The sequence below is a fragment of the Aythya ferina genome, assembly GCF_964211825.1.
Source record: "Aythya ferina genome assembly, chromosome: 27".
Classification (NCBI taxonomy): Eukaryota; Metazoa; Chordata; class Aves; order Anseriformes; family Anatidae; genus Aythya; species Aythya ferina.
The window spans coordinates 3,792,098-3,814,628 of record NC_140310.1 but is presented as its reverse complement, the minus strand read 5'-3'; the positions used below and the strand labels follow the sequence as shown (position 1 = coordinate 3,814,628).

Here is a 22,531-nt window from a genome sequence, read left to right as displayed (position 1 = left end):
TTTCCTCCTTTGCTTCAGCTTGTTTCATCGTTCCACTTCATTATCGTGCATCTCACAAACGAGGCCGGGTTCAGGACACAGAACACATTCCTTTGCACAAGCTGCCTTGCTGTGGCCGTGTAAGAAACTGCTGAGTCAGTTTGGTTGCCCCCTTGTTTTTGTGTGAAGGGGAAGTTGTTTGTCCAACTCCTTGTTCTGATCACGATTAAGCAGCACGGTTGAGCACGTCGATACTATTTTTTTCCTTTTGTCATAAGACAATGAATCAACGGAGTCACCTGGCACATGAGCACTACTCAAAACAAATTTTTCCTGATACTAAGATGTGAAATAAACTTTGAATTCGCAGGCAGTCGAGCCTGTTTACTCTAGCGAGAGGTCTGCTCCAAGCTGGCATGCTCAACCCTGGAGGGCCACACTTATTTTTTGCAGGAAGGAAGCTTCTTGCTCCTGTGCTTGTGTGCTGCCTACAGTGCAGCTCCGGGAAGGCTCAGATCTCTCCTATCAAAACTTGCACCTTGTGAAAGAAAGTGCAGAGGCTCCTGCAGGCATAAGGCAGCCTCCTGTAATTCTGAGCCAGCCGTGCTGGAAGAGGCGTTGAAGAGTTAACACCCGAGCAGCTGCTGCTTTATTTGAAGTGGCTTGTAATTTTCTCCCTTTGATGCAAAGTGGGGGATGTAATCAAGATGGCTGAATAGCGAATTGGAAATATATCTTGGTGAGGCGGCAGGGGAGGGAAATAGAGGGCAACTTCTTGCTGGGTGAGGAAATTAAATATAAAAACCTAAAGCTGAATTGCCACTGAGCTGGAATCTTACCATCCTGGAGTGCTGTATAAAATAGTGCTTAACTTGATTCTCAGAAAAAAAAAAAAGCAGCTGCTTATGTGAGGAAATGTAGTCGCTGTTGAGGCATATAGCACAGCAGAAGAGTTTTCCTTGTAGAGAAGATTGCATCGAGCAGGCAGGAGGAGGAGAGCTGTGAACCAGACGAACTGCTTGTGTTTTGTTTGCCTCTGACAGAGGAGTTAACAGTCCTTTCCCCCGTAGGTATGTTCTGAGATGGGCGGAAATTGGGTAATGTTTTGGATCCCTTCCCATCCCATCTTCCCCTTGCCAGCTCAGCCTGTTTTAGAATTTCACCCTTGCACACAACTTGCACTTTCTTTAAATGGTTTTCAGCTCCTGAGGAGGAGGAGGAAGAGGAGGAGGAGGAAGCCTTCCTTGTACCTCAAGGAATAGTTTCCTGGAACGCCGTCTGGCTTAGCACGTGTGACCTAAGAGCTGTGAGCTCCCAGCCCAGCCTCTGCTGTGACCAAACACTGCACGACAGATCCCCTGCCTTCAGGAGCAGTGAAAGCATCCCGCTGCCTGCACCTTGTACCCTACATCTCCAAAATCTTCCTGCCCTGTGTAGGGAACGGGAGAAAAATAAATGCCCTTTGGGGCACAGGTGGGGCACAACTCCATGCATGAATTAAATCTGACAGGGACCCGGCCAGAGCCCTGGGGTGTCTGGGCAATTCGAGGGCTCTCCTTTTCCTCTGAATTTTGGACAGGAGGCAGGGAGCTGGCCTGACACAAAAGAGCCGTGAGCCGGCTCTTGGTGCCATCTAGCTGCCTTGCTCGGCATAGGCACTTGGCAGGAGCCCGCTGGAAGCCGGCGGAACTAATGAGGCTTAATTAAACAAAGCCTTCAGAAGTAAACTCCGTGGCATGTAGGCAGCGAGTTGCTTTAACCTGTCACAGAGCAAGCGTGCTGTTTATTTTAGGAGTAAGCTGCTCGGTGCTGCATCTTCCAGAGGATAATTGCGCTCTTGTTGCGAAGTTGTTCTTGGGCAGTTCCTGCTCTGCCAGGGATTATGCAAAGCCTGGGTTACGGGGTCGGGGTAATTAAATCTCGGTGCAGCTGAGTTGAAGCTGTATGGATTGGCTGCTGCTTTCTTCTGAAGTGGCAGCAGTGGCAGAGGTCCTTGTGATACACGACCACAGCTATCGATGCAACGAATGGATCAGCGCTGAGCTGCCTCACTTGGTGGTTGTTTTTTTTTTTTTTTTTTTTTTTCCAGTTTGATTTGGAGAGCTTTTGCTGCCCTTTTGTGTCTTGGCCAGCTTACTAGCAAAGCGTTTCTCAAAAGCAGGCCCCATTTAAGCAGCTGTTCCAGAGCTGGCTCTCGAGGAAACCTGCCTCCTTGAAGGAGTTTTCTGAGGTTTCTTTATCAGGGGAGCCCTTTAGGCTAGAGTGGTTTCAGTTATAAAGCCAGGGATGGGGTCTGCTTGCTTCCAAGACTAAATTATTTATTAGTAGGTTGGAATACCACAACATTTCTCCCCTCAATGTTGCCAAGCAGACCTCTTGGGGATGAGCACTATTTGCTGACAGGGTTAGTGGCTCTGCTGGAAAGGCATCGTGATTTTCAGGGTAATGTTTTCAGCTGACAGTTGATTGCTGAGGTGATAGCTAACGTGGAGCTATTTAGGAATCAAATTTAAAGAAAGAATGCTGAGCTTGGAGGGGAAACTACCTTATATTGCTTTTTCTGAAAGTATTCTCATTTATTCAGGATGTAAAAAAAAAGTTCAATAACCTCTTTGATCCTATAAGGAACCTCTACCAGAAGATTGTCTGAAAACTGCATTGTCTGATACTTTCAGAAGGAAAAAAAAAAGTTAGTATTATACAGACGTTTTGTTTTGTTCTGTTTTATTTGTTGCTTTCTTTTTCTCCTGAAGGATTTTGTGCAGCTCAAATCCCACTTGAATGTTTCTTTTACCCCTAATTCCCAAGCAACTGGCAGAGCCAGCTCTCACCTGTGTGGAATCCAGAGGCAATCAGCAGGAGAGGGAAGAGCAGAGAGTCGAGCAGCCTGTTTTAGAGCAGAGAGCATCCGTCCACAAGAGCCCAACTCCCTCTTGTGCCTGGCAGTGAGTCCCAGCCTGGCCAGTACAAAAGGGATCGACTGGGATTCTGCAGCAGGCAAAAGCTCGTCAACAGCTGAAGAGCTTCTGAGAGAGGAGAGGGAGAAGGGTTTTGCAGCAAAGCCCTCCCAGCTTGCTCAACCGCCAGAGGTGAGTGCCAGCTCTTTGTGAACGGCGGGCTGCAGAGGAAGAAAAGTGGGGTGGGAGGCAAGATTAAAAACTAAATGCCGCGCTGTCAGCAGGAGGCTTGGAAAAGAGTGAGGGCTTCAAGTGCTTTTCCTTGTGCTGGGTCATCTGGCTGGCTGTGAGAGCTGGGAGGATTGCAGTTGGTGCTTCTGAGCCGTCAGCAGAGCAGCAGAAACAGCATTTGGGATGCTGACAGAGACTTGAACAGCTGTGAAATCCCCCAAAGGACTGGAACAGGAAGCCCATGGATGGTTTTTATTCCTCCGCGGAAAGGGAGGCTGTGATCAATGACACCAGGATCAGGAAGAGCTGGGCGGAGGAAGGCAACTCCACGTTGTCCTTCCGCGGGGTGACAGCTGCCTTACTCCTCCTTCTCATCCTCTCCACGCTCCTGGGCAACACCTTGGTGTGCGTGGCCGTCGTCAGGTTCAGCCACTTGCGCTCTAAGGTCACCAACTTCTTTGTGATCTCCTTGGCGGTGTCTGACCTCTTCGTGGCTGTCCTGGTGATGCCTTGGAAGGCCGCCACCGAGGTGGCAGGGTTCTGGCCCTTCGGGGCTTTCTGTGATGTTTGGGTGGCTTTTGATATCATGTGCTCCACAGCTTCCATCCTCAATTTGTGCATCATCAGCGTGGATCGCTACTGGGCCATCTCCAGCCCCTTCCGTTACGAGAGGAGGATGACACAGCGCGTGGCTTTCGTCATGATCGCGGTGGCTTGGTTGCTCTCCCTCTTGATTTCCTTCATCCCCGTGCAGCTGAAGTGGCACAAGGACCGTGAGCTCCATGGGGAGCAGGAGCAGAACAGCACCAGGGAGGAGGAGAGCTGTGATTCCAGCCTCAGCAGGACTTATGCCATCTCGTCTTCTCTCGTTAGCTTCTACATCCCCGTTGCCATCATGATCGTGACGTACACCCGCATCTTCCGCATTGCCCGGCGGCAGATCCGCAGGATCTCCTCCCTGGAGAGAGCAGTGGAACATGCCCAAAGCTGCCACAGCAGCGACTGCCCTCACGGAGCCTCCCTGAAGAACTCCTTCAAGAAGGAGACCAAGGTCCTCAAGACCCTCTCCGTCATCATGGGTGTCTTTGTCTTCTGCTGGCTGCCTTTTTTCGTGCTCAACTGCATGGTGCCCTTTTGTGATCTCGACCTCCACGAGCCAGGGGAGCTGCCTTGCGTCAGCGAGACCGTTTTCAGCACCTTTGTCTGGTTCGGCTGGGCCAACTCTTCCCTCAATCCCATCATCTACGCCTTCAACGCAGATTTTCGGAGAGCCTTTGCAACCCTCTTGGGCTGTGCCCACCTTTGCCCCAGCAACACGGTGGAGACGGTGAACTTCAGCAATGAGCTGGTCTCCTACCACCACGACAGCACCTATCAGAAGGAAATGGTGACCCTTAGCTCCCCCCAGCTTCTCCCCCACGCTGCTCCGCAGCTGGAAAACAATGAGGTGTCCTTCGACAAGGTTTCTCAGCTCTCCTTTCACAGCACCTGCCCTGCAGTGATACAGGTGGAGCACGAAGTGACCATCTCGCTGGAGAAGATTACACCTTTCACCAGCAATGCCATGGATTGAGACAGGCTTGGGAGCAGGGTGGTGCAATGGTCTCAGGTGGAACAGGGTCTCAGATGGATCAGCTATTGCCTATTTTATGGATTTTTGAAGATAACGCGGATCCTGGTCAAGAGTTTGCATTAAAAAGTGTGGAATAGCCAGAGTGATTTTCCAGATGGCTTAAGGGATTCATATATATATATATATATATATCATTTATTTATTTAAATTTTTGTTTGTAACTTGCAGTTTCAGATCCAGCCCAGGTGGCCAGGAGAAATCTGTGTGGCTGCTTCCTCCAACTGAGCCAAGGGAAAATGCTTTCTGCGAAAGACAGAAATGCAAGGGCTCGAATTCCACCTTCGTTGTGACTTCAGCTGACAAAGCAGGGGCTGTTGTGGTCTGCTGAGCCTCTCCTACTTAGTCCACGAAGTAAAATTGCAGCTGTGCTTGTGGGGAGAGGGGCTGTGTCCAAAAAGCCATCAGCCAGAGGCTGCTCCATGGGCACAAGCTAAATTGAATGCTCTGTAGTGCTGCCTTGTGCTTGGTGGAACAGTGCTGAGGTGCATAGATGGGGAAAAACACTTTTCTGGGGGATTATGCAAGAAGGTGGCAGTGGCCTTGCAGGGATAAATTTGTCTGGGAGATGATTAGGCTCACCTCTGACTGCCTCCCTGTAGTTCAGGCAGGTTTTCCTGCAGGCCAGACAAGCGAGCAGCCACCTTTCCTGGAGCCCTGGGGCTGTGCTTGGCAGCAGCTCGTTTGGAGCATCCTGCAGGGCATTTGCTCATTAGCAAAGGATTCTGCCTGCTAAAGGTCTGCCCTGGCCCCTGAAGCAGGGCCAGCCTCTCTCTAAGCTGGGACATGCCCAGCTGAGGGCAGTCTGGGATGAACAAGGAGCACGTTTTAGCCCCAGGACACGGGAAAATTTGCTGGGGGCCTTTGGTAACGAGAGTGCCTGAGCCCTTCAGCCTCGAGAGGACAAATTTGGACTAAGAACACGGCAGTTTTGGTTTCAGCCCTGTGCCACATCTTCCAGCAGTCATGCCCCCTTCCTTTTCACAGTCTGCTTCTTCCCCCTTTCACTTTGTTCTCCCTCTAATTCCCTTCCTCCCCCATTTCATTAAGGATCCTTCCTGCCTGCCTCCCTTGCTGTCTCATTTCAATAATAATGGCTTCTTCAGAAGCGCTCCTTGCTCACCTGTACTCTTTAATTAGCCTCTCCTGTGCACCTTGGAGCTTGTGTCTGGCTTGCTCGGGGTAGAAATGGCAAGCGAGCAGCCCCAGCATTTCACTGTCGACTGTGACACGAGTGATTTTGGAGCGTGTTTTGATCGGTGCTCGCTTAAACACTGCGGCAGCGAGCAGCACACCCGTGTCGCCTCGACTCCGAGACATCTTTAGCTCTCTGGCACAGCAGAAGAGCCTCCCCCCCGCTCCCTGCAAACATTAACAAAGAGAAAAATCAGCAAGTGATAATTATAGAGGAACGGTAATTATTAAATAGAGCCCAATTATAGTCAAGTTTCAGCATAATCGGTGTGGGAGGGGAGCAGAGCTTGCCGTACTTCCAAGGTCGATGCTCGGATTTCTCTGGGGAAGTGCTGATAAGCCTCAGCTTCATTTGTAGCTGGTTCCCCACACAGAAGCAAAGGTAGCTGTTAAACCTGAGACAGTCTCGGGGCTTTTCAGCTCTGAGAGGACAGGGCAGCCTAACTTACAGAAGGAATTGTTCTCAGATGATGTTGCCTAGTGTTTTTTAGGAGGCCCAACGTGAAAGACTTCATGTGGACGTTACTGCAGGACACACGGTGATTTCTCCACTAAAAGCTGGGTTGTAGCACGTGTGTTGTGCTTTATTTGGGACTACATATAATACCCAGCCAGTGAAGGTACTGCCCTGGTCTCCCTGCTTCGGAACAATTTAATAAGATCATATTGTCGTGAGGTGCTGGGCTTTAATCCATGACTCTATATAAAGAGATTGGAGAAAATCTAGTGCTTCAGTGTCCCACGGGTATCTACGATGAGCTGCAGGGTAAACCTGCAAAAGAAACACAACAGAGACAATGATGTGAACCTCTGATAGAGGTGGGGCTTCTTTTTTGTATGGTTACTGTCTGCTTTTAACTTGTGAGGAGTTTGGGAGTGCTGCAGGAGATTCCTCATTCCTCTCAATCCCCTGCTCCAGCCGGCTGGGGCTCTCTCCTACAGAGGGTGCAGTGCCCCAGCTCCCTCTGACTCGACCTGCTACGTGCCAGGGCTGTTTCCTTCCTGGCATCTGCACCAGAAGATGCAAGGTGGTGACACTGAGCTAAACCAAAAGCTTCCAGGCTGTGGAGCAGGCCTCTGCACATCAGGGAAATGGGTAACAGCTCCAGAAAGGTGTGTGACTTGGGCTTTGTTTGGCAAAAAACATGCCTTGTCTAACTTTGCTTCAGAAGGGGCTTCTTTATTTTGCTGCCACGGAGATGGGGCAGAGAGCAGACGCTTCTCATCCTCTGACACCTCAACCACAGCCTTAGGAAACCTGACTTGTGCAAGTCTCAGGTCAGCTGGGATAACACAGTTTTTGGTGCTGCCTCGCACCTGGGTGAGGGCAAATTGGGCATCTCCTGTTCCAGAAACTCGTCTCCCTCTGCAATCACTCAGCCTTTCATAGCTGCACACCACCAGGGCTGTGCCTTGCAGTGCTTTTCCAGCTCCTGAGGTTTGCTAGCACCAGGAACGAAGCACAGTGCTGTGGGGGACAGGAGTGAGGAAAAAGGAGATGCTGCAGGTCGAGGGGAAAAAGAGAAAAAGCACCAGGGTGCAGTGACACGGGGACAGGAGGCACCGAGGCAGAACGTGAGCTAAGGCTCATTTCTCAGAGAAAAAAGCCAGACCACTAGCCTGAATTATTCCCATGTGTCATCACCTTGCTTGTTCTCACGTCATCTGCTGGCCTGGAACACAGCCCTTTGAGGTGAGGTGGGAAGCTCTTCTTATTTAGTGTCTCCGACAGTCCTTGGAAGCCCAGACCTGTTTGGTTTTCCACTGATTGCTTTCTGCTTCTCTGAATTTTGCCCCGCAGTCCTGCTGGGAAGCATCCTCCTCCTTCCACCCTGAGGTTGTGCAGCGTGCTGCTACGTCCCTGGCTGTATTTCAGAGGTGAGTGAAATGAATTCCTACCCGGGGCTGGTCCTGGAGCAGAAACTGGGGGTCAGGACTTCTGCGTGCTGTTGTAAGCACTGCTCCCGTCCTGCCCTGTAATCCCAGGTAAGTCATTTGGGTTTTTGGAGCTCTGGTTTTGCCATGGGTGGGATGAGAGCAGCAGAGCTGGCTCACCCTGCAGACAGGTTGGGAAATGGGTGCTTGTGGGGCTGTCAGGATGAGCGTGGCTGTCACTGCTGAGCAGTCTAGGTAGGAGTAAAATGAATAAATAGGTGCTCTAGTCTAATGCAAGCTGGATTGTGGAATAAGATAACAAACTGGTGACTTCAGTGCTCTGAGTGCTCCAATTTGCTGCTGCAGCAGCTGCTGTGGAGGTACCAGGGCCCCAACATTATCTCATTTGGTGCCTGATTATGTGCAAAGAGACATCATTAACCAGGGAGAGGTGTCCAGGTCTCATCAGGCACAATTCAAGTGTCCAAAGGCACTCAGTAAACCTGGGCACATTGGGACTAAGGGAGAAGGAATGTAAAAATCTCAATTTAAATGGAAATTGGGGGCTGCACCCCAGAGAGAAGGCACAGCAGCTGGCAGCCTTCTCCGAGAGCTCAGGCAAGTGCAGGGCAGATGGACCAGCATGTTTTGGGGAGGAAAGGTCTGTTGTCCATCTCTGCTCAGGGGTAAATACCAGAGGGGTGCAAGGGGAAACCTCACCCTGCGTCCAGGGCTCGGCATCCCAGGCTGGCTCTCACCTCTCAAACCCAGGCTAGGAATCGTGCTTGTATCCATCTGGGCTAGAAAGGATGCTCTAAGGCTGGGAAAAGGGCACTGTCCTGCTCTGTTCAGTCACAAAATCAAGCACATTTTATTGCAAAGGCCTGGGGCAGGCAGGAATTAAGTGTGCAGGTGGTGGCTGCGGTTGCTGCAGGAGCCTGTCTGGGTGGATAACGTGGGGCAGGGGGGCTGCTGCCCTCAAAGTGATTTTTTTTTCAGGTTTAGGAGGAATGGATTTAGCAGAGAAGGGGATGATAGTGCAGGGATGGGGAACGGGAGGATGCTGGTTTATGTTGCTGCCTTGCTTGGCTTTGCTTCCAAACATCAGCTGCTCCTCATCAGGCAGAGGCCAGAGCAGGCTGCAGGTGAGAGGCAGGACGAGGGGTTCAGGGTGTTTGAAGGAGCCTGGCAGAAGCCTCTTGTGCAATCACAGGCCTGGCTTTGCCAATCTATATGGTAATTCTGGGCAATCATCTGAGGGGGAGAGCAGGAGACATTAACCCTGAGAGGAGGATTTTGTGATGCCAAGGCAAGCCTGTTATGGGGTGTGGAGCATCTACAGGAGCAATGGTGTGGCTCTTTACTGCTCCCCCAAAAGAAATGAGGGTTATCAGTTACTTTAAGCATATCACTAATGAATTATGTGTTTCATTTTTATCAACCTCTCTCCCATGCTGACCAGCAGCGATTTCTCAGCAGGGAGCAGGCAGTGCCCCTCTCTGCTCCTGCCCGGAGCAGCAGGGATGCTTTCAGTGACCTGGGGGGCCGATGACACCCCAGGAAGACACCAAATACTGCCCTGAGCTGGCCAAGGAGAGCCTTGCTGCTCTTCTGTGCAGCAGTTCTTGAAACCCTTCCTCTTGCTGCCTGTGGTAGATGGTTTCCCTAGCGTTTACGCATCTTCACCATCTTCATAGCCCTTCTCTGGCCAATAATTTCACATCTTTTCTGGCTCATCTTCAGTTTGCTGTCAACCACAACCCTCAGGTCCCTCTCTGCGGGGCTGCTCTCCAGCCTTTCATCCCCTAGTCCGTACACAGAGCCAGGGTTTGGGTTTAGGGCTGCAAGGATGGTGAAGGACCTAGAGGGGAGGACATATGAGGAGCAGCTGAGGTGACTTTGTTCAGCCTGGAAAAGAGGAGGCTGAGGGGAGGCCTCATGGTGGTCTACAGCCTCCTCATGAGGGGCAGGTGCTGAACTTTTCGCTTTGGGGACAGTGACAGGACCCAGGGGACAGTGACAGGACCTGAGGGAACATCATGGGGCTGGGACGGGGAAGTTCAGGCTGGACATCATCAGGAAGAGGTCCTTCACTGAGAGGGTGGTCACACACTGGGACAGGCTCCCTGGGGATGTAGTCACAGCACCAAGCCTGTGGGACTTTAAGAAGCATTTGGGCTGTGCCTTTAGCCATGCAGTCTGAACTTTGGGGTAAAACCGCGTGGAACCAGGACTTGGCGACCTTTGCGAGTCCCTCCCACCTCAGGATATTCCACAATTCCCTCATATTTCCACCGTTTCCCCACCCAAGAGCGGGACACTGGACCCCTAAACCCATTTAGGGCCTTAAAGGGGTTTCTTGGACCCCCTTTCCCCTCACGGAGCCCCCGCCCCGCTCCCCCCGGGCCCGGGGGCGGCGCTGCCCGGCGGGAGGAGCCGGGGCCGGGGCCGGGCGCAGGCGCCGCACCGGGAAGCGGCGCTCGGCCGGGCCTGGCGGTAGGGGAGGCGCGGGGAGGCCCGGCCGGGGGTCCGGGGAGCCCCCATTTGGGCTGTGTGAGGGGATAAAGGGGTGTGGGGAGGGAATGGAGGTGCCTGGGGGTGAAGGGAAAGGGGTAAGGGGGTGGCCGGGGGCGTGCGGGGAAGGTTTGGGGCGCTGGGGGTGCGGAGAGAAGGTTTGGGGAGTAGCGGGGTGCTGGGGGTGTGCAGGGAAGGTTTGGGGTGCTGGAGGTGCAGGGGGAAGGTTTGGGGTGTAACTGGGTGCTGGGGGTGTGCAGGGAAGGTTTGGGGTGTAACTGGGTGCTGGGGGTGTGGAGGGAGGGTTTGGGGTGCTGGGGGTGAAGAGGGAAGGTTTGGGGTGTAACTGGGTGCTGGGGCTCTAGAGGGAAGGTTTGGGGTGCTGGGGGTGTGGAGGAAAGGTTTAGGGTATAATTGGGTGCTAGGGGTCTAGAGGGAAGGTTTGGGAAGTAGTGGGGAGCTGGGGGTGCAGGGGGAAGGTTTGGGGTGTAACTGGGTGCTGGGGGTGTGCAGGGAAGGTTTGGGGTGCTGGGGGGTCCAGAGGGAAGGTTTGGGGTGCAGTGGGGCACTGGGGCTGTGTAGGGAAGGTTTGGGGCACTGGGGGTATGGAGGGAAGGTTTAGGGTGCTGGGTGTGCAGGGGGAAGGTTTGGGGTGTAGCTGGTTGCTGGGGGTGTGCAGGGAAGGTCTGGGGTATAGGAGGGTGCTGGGGCTCTAGAGGAAAGGTTTGGGGTGCTGGGGGTGCAGGGGGAAGTTTTGGGGTGTAACTTGGTGTTGGGGGTGTGGAGGGAAGGGGTTGGGTGTAGTGGGGTGCTGGGGGTGCACGGGGAAGCTTTGGGGTGCTGGGAGCGCAGAGGGAAAGTTTGGGGTGCAGGGGGTGTGGAGGGAAGGTTTGGGGTATAGCAGGGTGCTGGGGCTCTAGAGGGAAGGTTTGGGGTGCTGGGGGTGCACAGGGAAGGGACGAGGTGCAGCTGGGTGCTGGGTGTGTGCAGGGAAGGGACGGGGTGCAGTGGGGTGCTGGGGGTGCAGAGGGAGGGTTTGGGGTACTGGGGATGCAGAGGGAAGGTTTGGGGTGCAATGGGGTGCACATAGTATGGGGGTGCGCAGAAATGGCAGTGGGTGCAGGGGGTCCCCATGCGTCCCCGTCCCTCCCCAGGCCTCTCATCCGCTGCCACCCTGGCGCTGCGCTGCATGGATGGCGTTTTCCTCTCGCCCAACGAGGATGACTTCGTGGGCAGGATCGCGGAGGAGCTGGAGCACTTCATGCTCCAGGGGCAGCACCACAGGTAGGGGCGCTTGGTGTCTTGGGGTCTCGCTTGCTGCGAGACCTTTCTGCTTTGAATCAGTCCTCCGGGCTGTGAAAGCAGCAGCTGGGTTTGCGTAGCAGCCTTTGGGAGCTGCAAGATCTGCCTGGACGCGGAGCTCGGGGCTTCCCCACGGGACAAGAGCCAGCTTGGAGTTTCTGCCGTGCCTGCTTTGCCCTTAAGGTGCCTTCGAGCAGAATTATTTTGGACGCTGGTGGCTTTTACACCAGCTCCAGTCTGGCTGGGCTCGCTGTAGTCAGCCTGGCAGAGTTATAATTAATAGTTTTGTAATCAAATAGTTCAGCTCCCCGCTCTGCTGAGGGCTTCCTGTGCAGCAGATCCTCCCCCCGGCAGCAACCTCGTCGCCTTGCGCTTGCTGCGTCATTTTTCTTCGTCCAGGCTGGCTTTAAACTGGGTCTCCCTCCTGATCCAGTGACCTGTGAAACCCTTGAGAAGTCCCCCAAAAAAAGGGGTTCAGGAAGGAGCAGGGGAGGAAATTCTTAGTTCAGCTATCTCACCAGCTTGTAATGACCTTAAATATTTGTGTTATAACTTTTAAATGTTTGTCAGAGAGTGCAATTATAAAACAAATTACAGTTAAGTAAATTTATTGCTGCATCCCTGTCCTTTTTCTTCCTGCAAGCTGCTGATGCCCCCGACCCCTCTGTCTTTTCCAGGGTGCTCCTGTTCCCCCCTCTGTCCAGTCGCCTCCGGTACCTGATCCACAGGACCGTGGAGAACGTGGATTTGCTGAGCAGCTTTTCTGTTGGAGAAGGATGGAGGAGGAGGACGGTCATCTGCCACTCAGCCATAAGGTACTGGGCGGTGGATGTGACAGCAATTTCTCTGGCCGTGAGGTTTTTATTCCAGCTTTGACGCCTGAAACTTGCGCGGTGCTTCTCAGCAAAGAGGAGGGTGTCCTATTAATAGCATCTTTTGGTCACTAGGGAAGTGGAAGCTCTTTTTTTCCCCCCGTCTGCAGACTTTTATGTGCAGATCCGATCATTTCCCTGCTTTCTCTCTTTTTACTCAGGCTCCTCATGCGTCTTCTCTTGCTCCTAGGCTGCCCGGTGAAAGCGGCGACCAAAACCTCAGCGCCAACGCACCGAGACCTCACCGACCTCCCCAGCCCTGGGGTCGTGGTGGCGGCCGGGGGGGCGCCAGGCTTCGGCACGGTGGGGACGGGCACGGTGACGCGTCTCGAGCCTGCGTGGGGTCTGGCAGGATTAAAAGGCCGCCCCGAAAGAAGCCGGATAAAGCCCTGTACGTCCCCAAAGCGATGCGCAAGAAGGCAGAATGGGGGGAGCACGAGAGCCCGGTGGCGGCTGGCACCGAGTCGGGTGTGGATGCGGCACGAGAAGGGGAGATCTGCCCTGAGGCTGCAGCTGGGGACGCCCAGGATGGGCTGGGTAAGCCTGAAGGTGGCCCTGAATCCAGTGCAGCAGCCAGTGGTGTCTCCTTGGCTCTTGACAAGCAACAAGACCCTGGAGAAGAGAGTGTTTCAGGAAAAAGTAACGACGATGCAAACGATGACCATCCTCCGTGCCGTGCGGATGCCCCCTTGTTAGAAAATAATAATTTCTCTGGGCAGGAAAGTCAGGATAAAGACTGTTCCGATTCCCTTCCTTCCATACACAACGAAAACCGAGCTGAAGCAGAAGAGCAAGAGCAGAGCCGTGTCGTAGCAGAAGGTAGCAAGACCCTGTGCCACGCTCCAGACCAAAAGGGCCAGGGTGCCGGAGTGGTGGAGAGCAGCACAAATTCCTCCCTGTCGGGAAGCTGTGGCACTGACTCCTGCACAGACCTGCCTGCTGCAACGTCGCTGGTGCTGAACGACCGAGATAAGAGCTGTGCTGATGCCAAGAGCCTGGAGAGCGGCGGAAACGTGCCACCACTGGAAGAACAGGGCAGGGACTTAGCAAGTGCCGGTGCGTCGGAGCTGAGCAAAAGTTCCTCTGAGCCTCAGGAGTGCCCCGGTGGTGCTCAGGGGGAGCAGAGCCAGCACCAGAGCCCCCCCGGAGCCCAAGATGAGCCCTTGGCTGCACCTGAGCCCACGGGTGGTGCCAAGCCATCGGGCCACGACGACCAGAAGCGCTGGGTGGAGGTGCCAGAGCACGACAAGGAGCCTTCGGGCTTGGCCGACGCGCTGTGGCGTGAGCTGCGGCTGCCTGCAGGTGATAAAGAGGAGAGCGCGGCCACCCCGGGGCGGGAGAGCAGCCTCGAGGACGACTGTTCTGCAGAGCTCCTGAAAGAGGTAGCGTTTGCCCCGGGGAATTGTTTTGAGGAAAGAAGGGTGGCTCAGGAGTTGTCCCTCAACAACAGGAGGCCAGAGCTCGTGCCGGGGCTTCGCAGGTGTTTGCTGAAGCTGTCGGCAGGAGCGTGGCCTTTGGGGTGGAATTAGGTGATCTTTAGGGTCCCTTCCAACCCCAACCAGTCTGTGAGATGCTTTGGAGGCACCAAGGCAAGACCCTGCAGGGTTGCTCTTTGAAATGAAATCTTGTCTGGTGGTTACCCAACTGCTCTTGGAAATGAGCTCTTGGTCCATTTTTTTGCAGCGTATCACCCAGATTTGAACCATTTGGGTGTTTCTGGACCAGGACTAAGCCAGGCCAGAGCTGAGAAGCACCGAAGGCAATGTGCAAAAGGTGGCGGAGCGGCCGCAGCTGCCCTGGTGGTTGTGCAGTCCTCCCTGCTTTCACCACACGCCTCTTGGTCTTTCATGTCTTTGTTGTGATAATTTCCCACGTTCTCCCCATAACACAGGGAAGTGGTTAGCCCAAATTGGGAACCAAATTGCTTTCTTGAGGCAGTGCAGGAGTGGTAGTAGCAGAAGCAGCTTTGTCCCGTGCTGGTTTGATCTTTGTTTTCCATAATGTGCCTTCAAAGGATCAGCTACCTGTGCCTGTTCCTACACTTAGGGAGCTTTTTTAGAAATGCAGCTTTTATAAACCACTTCGTTTTTATTTATTCATGTCTTTTTATTCCCAGATTGTGGGCCATTTAACCGTGAAGGACATAAGCATCGAGAAGATCAGGTTTGATTATTCCAGCTATGGAGATGCACAGCTCAACGAGGGGGATTTTGGACACGTAACTGAAATCTACGACTTCTCCCCATCGCTGAAAACGGAGCACCTCTTAGAAGTCTTCTCAGATTTCCAGTAAGTACCCATCTGAGGGGTGTAAGGTGAGCAGTATCCAGACTTGAATGCACAGCAGAGTCTGCTAATGCTACACTGAATTGTAGTTTTGCCTTCATGCTGCCACGTCTTATATCCTCTGTCCTTTAAAGGATGTTTTCCTGCAGTTTATGCATGATTTAAAACACGCCTGGTTCTTCGGGGCTCTGTCAGGCACGTTGTTGCCTACGTGCAGGCTTATTCCTTCTGCTCCAGCTTCAGCGAGGAGCCTTCATGTGCTTCATAGGAGCCTCTCTGCTATTGCATCCCAGTGCCTGAGTTGAAATTACAGGCTTACATAAGTGTTTGGAAAAAAAAAAAGGGCCCAATCCTGCTGGTGGAGATAAGATTTATTATGTCAATACAGGGAACAAACAGCACTGTGCCTGAGAGGGTGACATTGAATTAGCAGCAGGATCGGGGCAAAGTTCAGCCCTGTCTTAGTGGTAAATGGTGCTCGGTGCAGCTCTGAATTAGTGTTGCTTCTGCTGGGGAGCTGAGGCGTGGTGTGTGCAGGCACATCTCCCTGTCTGCCACCTTCCCTCCTGATACACCTGATGGATTAGCTGTGAGCGCTTCACCTCCACGCGTCCCTCTAAATCGAACAGCATTATTTACATTCTTAATAAGCTGCTGTCTATTGCGTGTGTTTTCTCTCATATATTTTTTTCCACTTGCTCTGACAGTGAAACTGAGCTGAAAATTGACAGATCTAATTTGAGCAGTCAATTGTATTTGTATTTCCTGTGCTGTGGGAAACATCTTTGAAGTCCCGGCTCCCCAGCTCACATTTTCCGCTGACACGTTATTAGATTTTTTTGCTTTGGTCTCTTTCTCCTAAGCTTTGTAAACCACGTTTATAAATCACTTGCTGTTCCTTGTAAGTGACTGAGCAACCAGGTAGTGTTTGTAAAGCATTGTGTAAATGACAATATTTATGTGTTGCAAGACGCTCCCTGAAATGAAGCTCTTGGCCAAAAATCAACCTCCTTTAGGTGGAAGAAGAGCATTTTGGGGGGCAGCTGACTGTGGCCTTGACAGGGACACATTTAATTTTCATCTGTTCCTTCCTTTCCCTTCTTGTAAGATGAGTATAATGCTTTGACAAGCACCAGCTGGCTATGGGTGACAACACTAAGTACTCTTCATAACTTGAGGAGGATGATGAGTTTTACTGTGGCTTTTTTTTTCCCTATTAGTGAACATTCTTCTATTGTCTTTTCATTTTAGCGAGAGTGGCTTCAAAATTCAGTGGGTCGACGATACGCACGCCCTGGGAATCTTCTCCAGTCTGTCTGCAGGTAAGGGTGCCCTCACTCCTGGCTGCAGCTGAGGATCCTGCAGAGCCCCTGGGCTTTCTCTGCTCTTGCACCAGGGCCTGTCCTGACACAGCAGTTTGCAGCGGTGCTTCACATGCTCGGGCCAGAATTAGTGATGGTTCATCGTCTCTTTCTTCCTGCACACCTCAAACTTGAAACGCTTTTAATCCTTGGCATCACTGTGTGCTGTGTGGAAACTCCGCTTGGCAAGATCAGCAGGTTTTTAATTGGCTTGGGTAATAGGCAGGACACCTTTTGTATGGTGCCTTGCTAGAGCTTACTCTGTTCTGCCACGTCAGTTTTTCTGCCAAAGCTAGGCAAAATTCCTGCACGTGTGCAGCAAAGGATGCTCGTGTCCTTTTGGGGACCCTGTGAGTACAATGGCATGGGGTCGGCCACCAAGCCTCCTAGCAAAGTGACTTTTTTGGGGTGCAAAAGCTCCAAGCTCAGATCATGCCTATCCCAAGAGAAGTTTCCATCCAGCAGCATATGTAGTCTGAACACTTGTGCTCGTGGGCTGTAGTCTAATCATCAGAGGTGTCTTTAAAATTTGTTTCTATTTTCTTGGGACTCTTCCTGTGCAAGGAACGTGTGGTGTAAGGTGATCAGACTGAATTCAGTTGTTTTAGTGCAAGTCTTGAGATAATTTACTAGCTGGTGAAGCTCATCATACTCAGTTCTGTTACAACATGTATTGATTTTTATTTTATGATTAAAGCCATCGCAATTCAGCCTGCTAAGTTGAGCAATCTTTGTTCTTTTAATCTTTGTTCTTTTAAGCATCTCAAGCCCTGGGGCGGCGTTATCCTTCTTTAAAGATCCGACCACTGATCCACGCAACAAGGCAGTCTAAAATTAAGGCACTTCAGCGACCAAGTAAGACGATCTATTTTTAACTTTTGTTTCTCTCTTTGCCTGTCTTCTGTATCCTGGGTGGTGTCATGATGACAAGTTAAATGGGGAAATACCTATTAAGTACCAATATTCCTTTTAATTTTTTTTTTTTAATAGCTTTATTGGCAATGGCAGGCCAGCGAGCTGTTGCGTAGAGTTCTCAGTAACAGCCTGCTGCTGCATTCTTACACTATTTTCATCCAACCTGTTATCACTGGGATGTTAAAACTTACTGCGTCAGTAATGCTGGTTTTTGCTCTGACAGCCAAAATAACTGCAGCAGGCATGAATGGAGGCACAGGTGAATGTGAACATGTCAAATGCCATAGGCTTGCCCAGTAAGTTTTTCTGCCCTCTTACTCTGCACAATTAAAGACAATAAATAGACAAAACTGATAGCAATTACGCTTTGTGGTTGGCATAATTTTATTCGGTATCAGGTGAAGACAAAATTGTTAAGCTTAGCCATTAACATTGTTTTATTTGTTTTATTGCCTTTTAAAATCATATTGTAATCAGTTATACTTGCCACAGTAAAGAAATGCCATGAATCTTGTAGCAGTAGAGACGTTGCTGAACATACAACTATGCTGTTAGTGCTCCAGTACATTGCAGTTGAAACAGATTTCAGTATGAATGATTTAAAGGGACACTGTCACAGTTAGAAGTTCCTGAGTTTTTAAGACTGCTAGATTTGAATGAAATGCCAAAGAATTAGGTTTGCTTTCACACTCTCCGCTTCATCTGCTTTCATTCACGCTCACTGCCTGATTCTCTTTGCTGTAGCCTATTGCCACGCTTCTGAATCAGGTTATAAACTCCTTCTGGGGAACTTTGTATTCAGTTTCAATAGCAATTTCTTCCAAATTCTCTTAATTAGCTGACAGTGTCTCTTTTTTTTTTAAAAAAGAGCTTATTTTCCAAGCTGTGGATGCTCTGAGCCTGACCCTTTTCCTTTAAGCTGCTGATGGGCTGCCTTTATTAATAAAAATTCTGAAAAAGCAAGCAAAGCCCACATTGCTAACTGGATAATAAATTTGCAAACACTTGCTGATAAATGATTAGATAATTGCCAAATGCAGACTATTTTGGACTTGGTAGAGTTTTGGTATATTGCTTTCTTGTAAGATGAAACTGTAGCAAGCCAGATGCTTACCAGAAACTGGAGGTTCTTGGTCACTCCTGGCCAAAGGGCTTTCCAAAAGCATCTGATACATTTAGCTATTTTTTTAAAAAATGCAGATATTTTTCTGTTGCTGCTTTCTGAGGATTTAGGCTGATGTCTTTGATTAGTTGAAATTGCGATCAGACTTCTCTCTCTGTGGATAAATTGGTCGGACTGTGTGCCTTCATTTTGTTCTCAGAGATGGGACTGGCTGAGTTTTGCCAGGAGTTATGAAGCTGTTCCTGAAAGCTCATGGGGAACAAATCTCTCTACCACTGCAGAAGTGGCCTGGAGTTTCATCATATCCAAATATCTTTTGAATTGGCATTATTGCACCTTACCTGAAAAATCTTAAGTGCAAAATCTGGAGGCACAGCTTTCTAAAAGAAAAGGCAAAATACTCTGCAGGGGTACGATGATTTGCTCATACTCCTGGGCTAATTCTGTAAAAGATCTAAGAAAATAGAACTCAGCCCTTCTGTCTCACAGTCCTGCGGTGTAGCCACGAGACTGAATAAGCTCCAACTGAATCCTTTTCACCCCTTTTTACCTAGAACTCCTTCAGGCTGCAAAAGAGAGACCCCAAACTGACACAGCGGTGGCAAGGAGGCTGGTGACCCGGGCTTTGGGACTGAAGCACAAGCAGCAGCAGTGCAGCTCAGGCACCGAAGGGCTCCTGCCAGAAAGCTTGGACCAGGAAGAATAAACCATCTCAGCTAAAAAAAAAAAAAAAAAAAAAAAAGATGTGTAGATGAGCACAGCTGTGATATTAAACTGCATGCAGAACAGTGAGTTACCACAGGGATGTTCTCTTATGGATTTAGCACCGGTTTTTTCTTTATGAAGTTGGGAAGGGAAAAAGTTTACTCTTAATGAGATGTTGAGCTCAAGAGCCAGGCCCAGTGGGCTTTGCAGTTAGCTCTTCACATCCTGCCCTGCTCTGTTTCAAAGCATCTGTCACTCACTGGGGGCACTTGCAGAAAAAAAGTAAGGCTGCTAACAGAAAAGCCTACCTTATTCATTTTTACAGTGCACCAGGGTGAGCAAATTGTATCTTGTTGGCCAAAATTGAGCTGTAACAGAGCAGAGCATCTGCAGGAGTCAAAAAAAAATCTGTTCAATGTTTACTTTGTTGTAATGTTATTGTTAAAATATCCCACAATACTGACGAGCATTGAATGCAAGTGAGTTTCGGGTTTTTTTCTTCTTACTTAACATTGTTTAAAAGAGCCTGACTTGCTTTGTTGCACTGTTAGCAAGCAAAGTTGTTATCCACTGATTAGGAAAAGAAAACCAGAACTTGACAGTTGCTTGATTTGCACAGAGCCTGGTGTTGAGGGATAATGTGAGACACCTTGTTGTGATAGCAGCAGCAATAGAGCATCCAACACAGCTCAGACTCTGCTTTAGCTACACAGTCCTGGATCTTGAGAACAAATTAAAGCTTTCCAACTTACAGTAGGCTAAAAACCTTTGCTAGATGTCACCATCTGGGTCACTGGATAAAGGACAGAAATATTCTGACAGGCATTAGCAAAAGACTTCTGCATTCTTGAAGCCTCACAACATCCCTGTGAGGTAGGCTGTGGAGAGCGCGAGACAGATACAGATGTTTTCAACCCCCCCATGGACCAAAATGGTCAGTTACAATTATTGAGTTAATTTTAGCTGCTTGTAGAAGTCTTCTGTACAAACACAGAGGGATAAAAAAAAAAACAAAACTTCAGTACTAGGAATTGTGACCAAGGCCCTAAACTTTCCTGGAGTAGAAATACACAAATAGGATTTAGGAAAAAATAAAACATTTTTTTTTTTCTGGGTAAAACGTTTTTATTCAAGTAGCTGTGTCTGAAAAGCTGTAGCAACGTGTCCTCAAACAAACAGAGGAACACTCTTAGCACCATTATGAATTTACCAAGTGTAAAAATCCTTTTAAAGACAACTTACACAGGCGGTCTGTGACAGCATAGGTCCAGATCCCCGATGATGAAAAGCCATGAAGTTACCTCTGTAACGTACAGTGATGATAAAAATGCCTTAACTAAACTCATCTTTTAAAGAAGAGATGGAGTGAATATCCAGCTTAAAAGGTACTATTTAGGTGTACGTAGAAGCGGTGGGGTGAATAGCTTACTGTGTAATGGAAATTCACAATCCAGTGGACTCATCATCAGGAGATCTGCCAAGTCTTCGAGGTGTTTCAGTGGCGGTGTAGCTTCGTGGAGCTCTGATGCATTTGTAGAAAACAGTTCTGCATTAGCTGCTCCGTTCAAGAGATTGTGCTGGGAGTTGATTGTTGAACACAAGAGTTTTGACTGCAGTATTAAATTACGCTTTAGACTGTTCTGCTCAGAAAAAAGCTGCTTCTTTTTTTTTTCTTTCCTGCATTTCCTTGCTAAAATGGAGTAAACACACGGCGGTGCTGAGGATTAGCTGCGTTCAAGAAGCAGCGTCACAAACGGAGGCGTTTGCATCAACGGTGCGTTCAAGCTTGAGTCAAAGAGCTTAAAAATACCAAGAAAACGAACGGTAAAGACAGATTTAGGCTGTTGGAACCCAAACAAAGGCAAACTGTGCTCGCTGCAGCCTGGACCTACGGCTATGAATAAAGGTGGCGCTGCAAAGTGGAGGGAGAAGTCTTGATGGAGTAGGTTGGGATGGTGAAGATAGGGAGCCCCGTAGAGTTCAAAAGCCTGCTCCTAACTACCTCAAGTCGTAGGGATTGGAATTACAAGAGACACACGGTGGTCCAAGCACCTAAATTGGGAAGGAAGGCATCTTTAGGAAATAATTTACCTTGCTAATTTAGAGTTTTGATTGTTTGCTTGATTCTCTTTTTTTTGTGTGTGCAGTGGTTAGGGAAATCACCGAAGCAGGAAGCCTCGCTTCTTTAAATAGTGGGGGGGGGAGGCGATGCTGGTTTATCGGGTGGACACCTTGTTATTTGTGAGTCCGCTGAAGTGATCAAACTTCTGTTCCGTTTCGTCACTGAAGGAGCCACCTGGGAGGGTCACAGAAAGAACACAGGGTGAAGCAGGAGGTAACGAAGGAAGCTTGCAACCAGCACAAGGCAGAGAACACATTGGGGTTGCGCGTAATCCGTGTAAGATGCTATAAAACTGAAGGGCTAAGCAAGTACTAGCTGAGGAGGGTTTTCGTGGGCTAAATTATTTAAGCATTAATTAAATATTGCCCTAATTGGAACAACCAGGAGTCCCCAGGAGTGCTGGGTCTAATCTTTAACACCTTGAGGAGACTAGACTACAAACCATCCTCAGTTTTACTGCTAACTTTGGTTGTTTAATGACGTTACTTACATGATGACTAGCAGGACCTGTGGGATGGTCTCTTCCTCGAGGCTGATGGTGAGTGGGTTCTGTTTACTCTGCTCTTAAATAGGGCCGTGCCCTTATTTTTGCTAGCTGAGAGACAATAAAAGCCTAAACGCATTTATTTTTAAGCAGAAATATTTTCAAGCTCAGCTGGAGAGCTCATCTAACACTTAAGTGCCTGTTCATCCAACTGAAGTGGGTTTGGCTTTTCTGAACTAGGTCACAAGCTGTAGTATGACACATGAGATGAGTATTTTCTTCAGAAAAGCAACAAACTAATGAGGGAAAAAAAAAATCAGGAAAAATATTCCTTCAAGAACTTCAGCCAGCTCTGGATATTGTCTTCACCGTAGGCTTTACTTGGAAGTTGACAGGCAATTGCTATTAATTTGCTTTCTGTGTTAAAAGACAGAGTTCTGCCTTACCCTGCAACTTGATTCCCTTTTTAAACGGACCTGACAATTGACTGTTGAAGCAAAAACAAATTTAAGCTCGCTTGGCTTTGATATTTCCAAGCCTTAAAAATTCCAGATGATATTTTATGTGCATTCAAAAAAAAAAAAATTAATAATGCAGCTGTTCTCCCTCGGACCAATGTGACAGCAGAGTGTTTTCATTTCTGGCTCGAGTGGATGGCTCTCACTGCCCTGTTTCACACATCACCCTCCTCGTTTGCTTTTCAAGAAAAGAGCAGCTTTGGGGTCTTAAGAGGTCAGTCCCAGGCTGGTAATAATTCAGTTTAGGAAGGAATTTGTAGGTATTTGCCCGAGCCTACTCGAGCACTCTAAACAACTCAGATTGCACTCCTCCTGCCTGACAGCCTCTAGGGGGGAGTGGGAAATGCTCCTTCCCCTGCAGAAGAGGCGCAGCTGGAACATCTGCTATCGCTGCTCCACCGAGCCCAAAAAAGAGGGATTTCTCCTGGATTTTGGTCAGGAAGCTCTCTGACCCGTGTTGTGCTCGCTGCCCCGCTAAAGAGTACGAAACAAACTTGCTCAACCGACTGTGGAAGTGGTACCA

At 49.8% G+C, this 22,531-nt stretch overlaps 2 protein-coding genes and 1 pseudogene across 9 annotated transcripts in view; 2 read left to right on the top strand and 1 right to left on the bottom strand.

Annotated features, from left to right (window-relative positions):
* Nucleotides 1–381: 381 nt before the first annotated feature.
* LOC311424373 (D(1) dopamine receptor pseudogene) lies at nt 382–4,823 on the top strand (annotated as a pseudogene). The gene has a single exon. The product of its transcript is annotated as a D(1) dopamine receptor pseudogene (transcript).
* Nucleotides 4,824–6,876: 2,053 nt separating this feature from the next.
* On the top strand, nt 6,877–19,363 carry R3HCC1 (R3H domain and coiled-coil containing 1). Of its 5 annotated transcripts, XM_084499453.1 has the most exons (10): nt 6,878–7,629; nt 7,733–7,809; nt 11,475–11,604; nt 12,300–12,437; nt 12,685–13,876; nt 14,611–14,783; nt 16,032–16,102; nt 16,901–16,996; nt 17,280–17,352; nt 18,734–19,363. In XM_084499453.1, exons 1-10 carry the CDS (start codon nt 7,565–7,567, stop codon nt 18,768–18,770), a joined length of 2,052 nt encoding a protein of 683 aa, XP_084355579.1. In that variant the 5' UTR covers nt 6,878–7,564; the 3' UTR covers nt 18,771–19,363. The 5 variants fall into 5 exon arrangements, with proteins under 5 accessions (XP_084355578.1, XP_084355579.1, XP_084355582.1 ...); XM_084499452.1 differs by lacking the exon at nt 17,280–17,352 and having other exon boundaries at nt 6,877–7,629; XM_084499456.1 differs by lacking the exons at nt 6,878–7,629; nt 7,733–7,809 and adding an exon at nt 10,187–10,302.
* The window catches only part of LOXL2 (lysyl oxidase like 2), a 52,859-nt gene continuing 49,087 nt past the window's right edge, over nt 18,760–22,531 (bottom strand). For all 3 annotated transcript variants that reach the window (XM_084499451.1, XM_084499450.1, XM_084499449.1), the window contains one exon: nt 18,760–21,180. In XM_084499451.1, the coding sequence (XP_084355577.1) occupies nt 21,101–21,180 (80 nt within the window). In that variant the 3' untranslated portion in view covers nt 18,760–21,100. The remainder of the gene's footprint in view (nt 21,181–22,531) is intronic.

Excerpts from the sequence above, each read along its gene's own strand:
- R3HCC1 (XM_084499452.1), top strand. The coding sequence starts at position 7,565 with ATGTGTCATCACCTTGCTTGTTCTCACGTCATCTGCTGGCCTGGAACA. Across the intron at positions 13,877-14,610 it reads CTGCAGAGCTCCTGAAAGAG|ATTGTGGGCCATTTAACCGT; the intron begins GTAGCGTTTGCC and ends TTTTATTCCCAG. Across the intron at positions 14,784-16,031 it reads GAAGTCTTCTCAGATTTCCA|CGAGAGTGGCTTCAAAATTC; the intron begins GTAAGTACCCAT and ends TTTTCATTTTAG.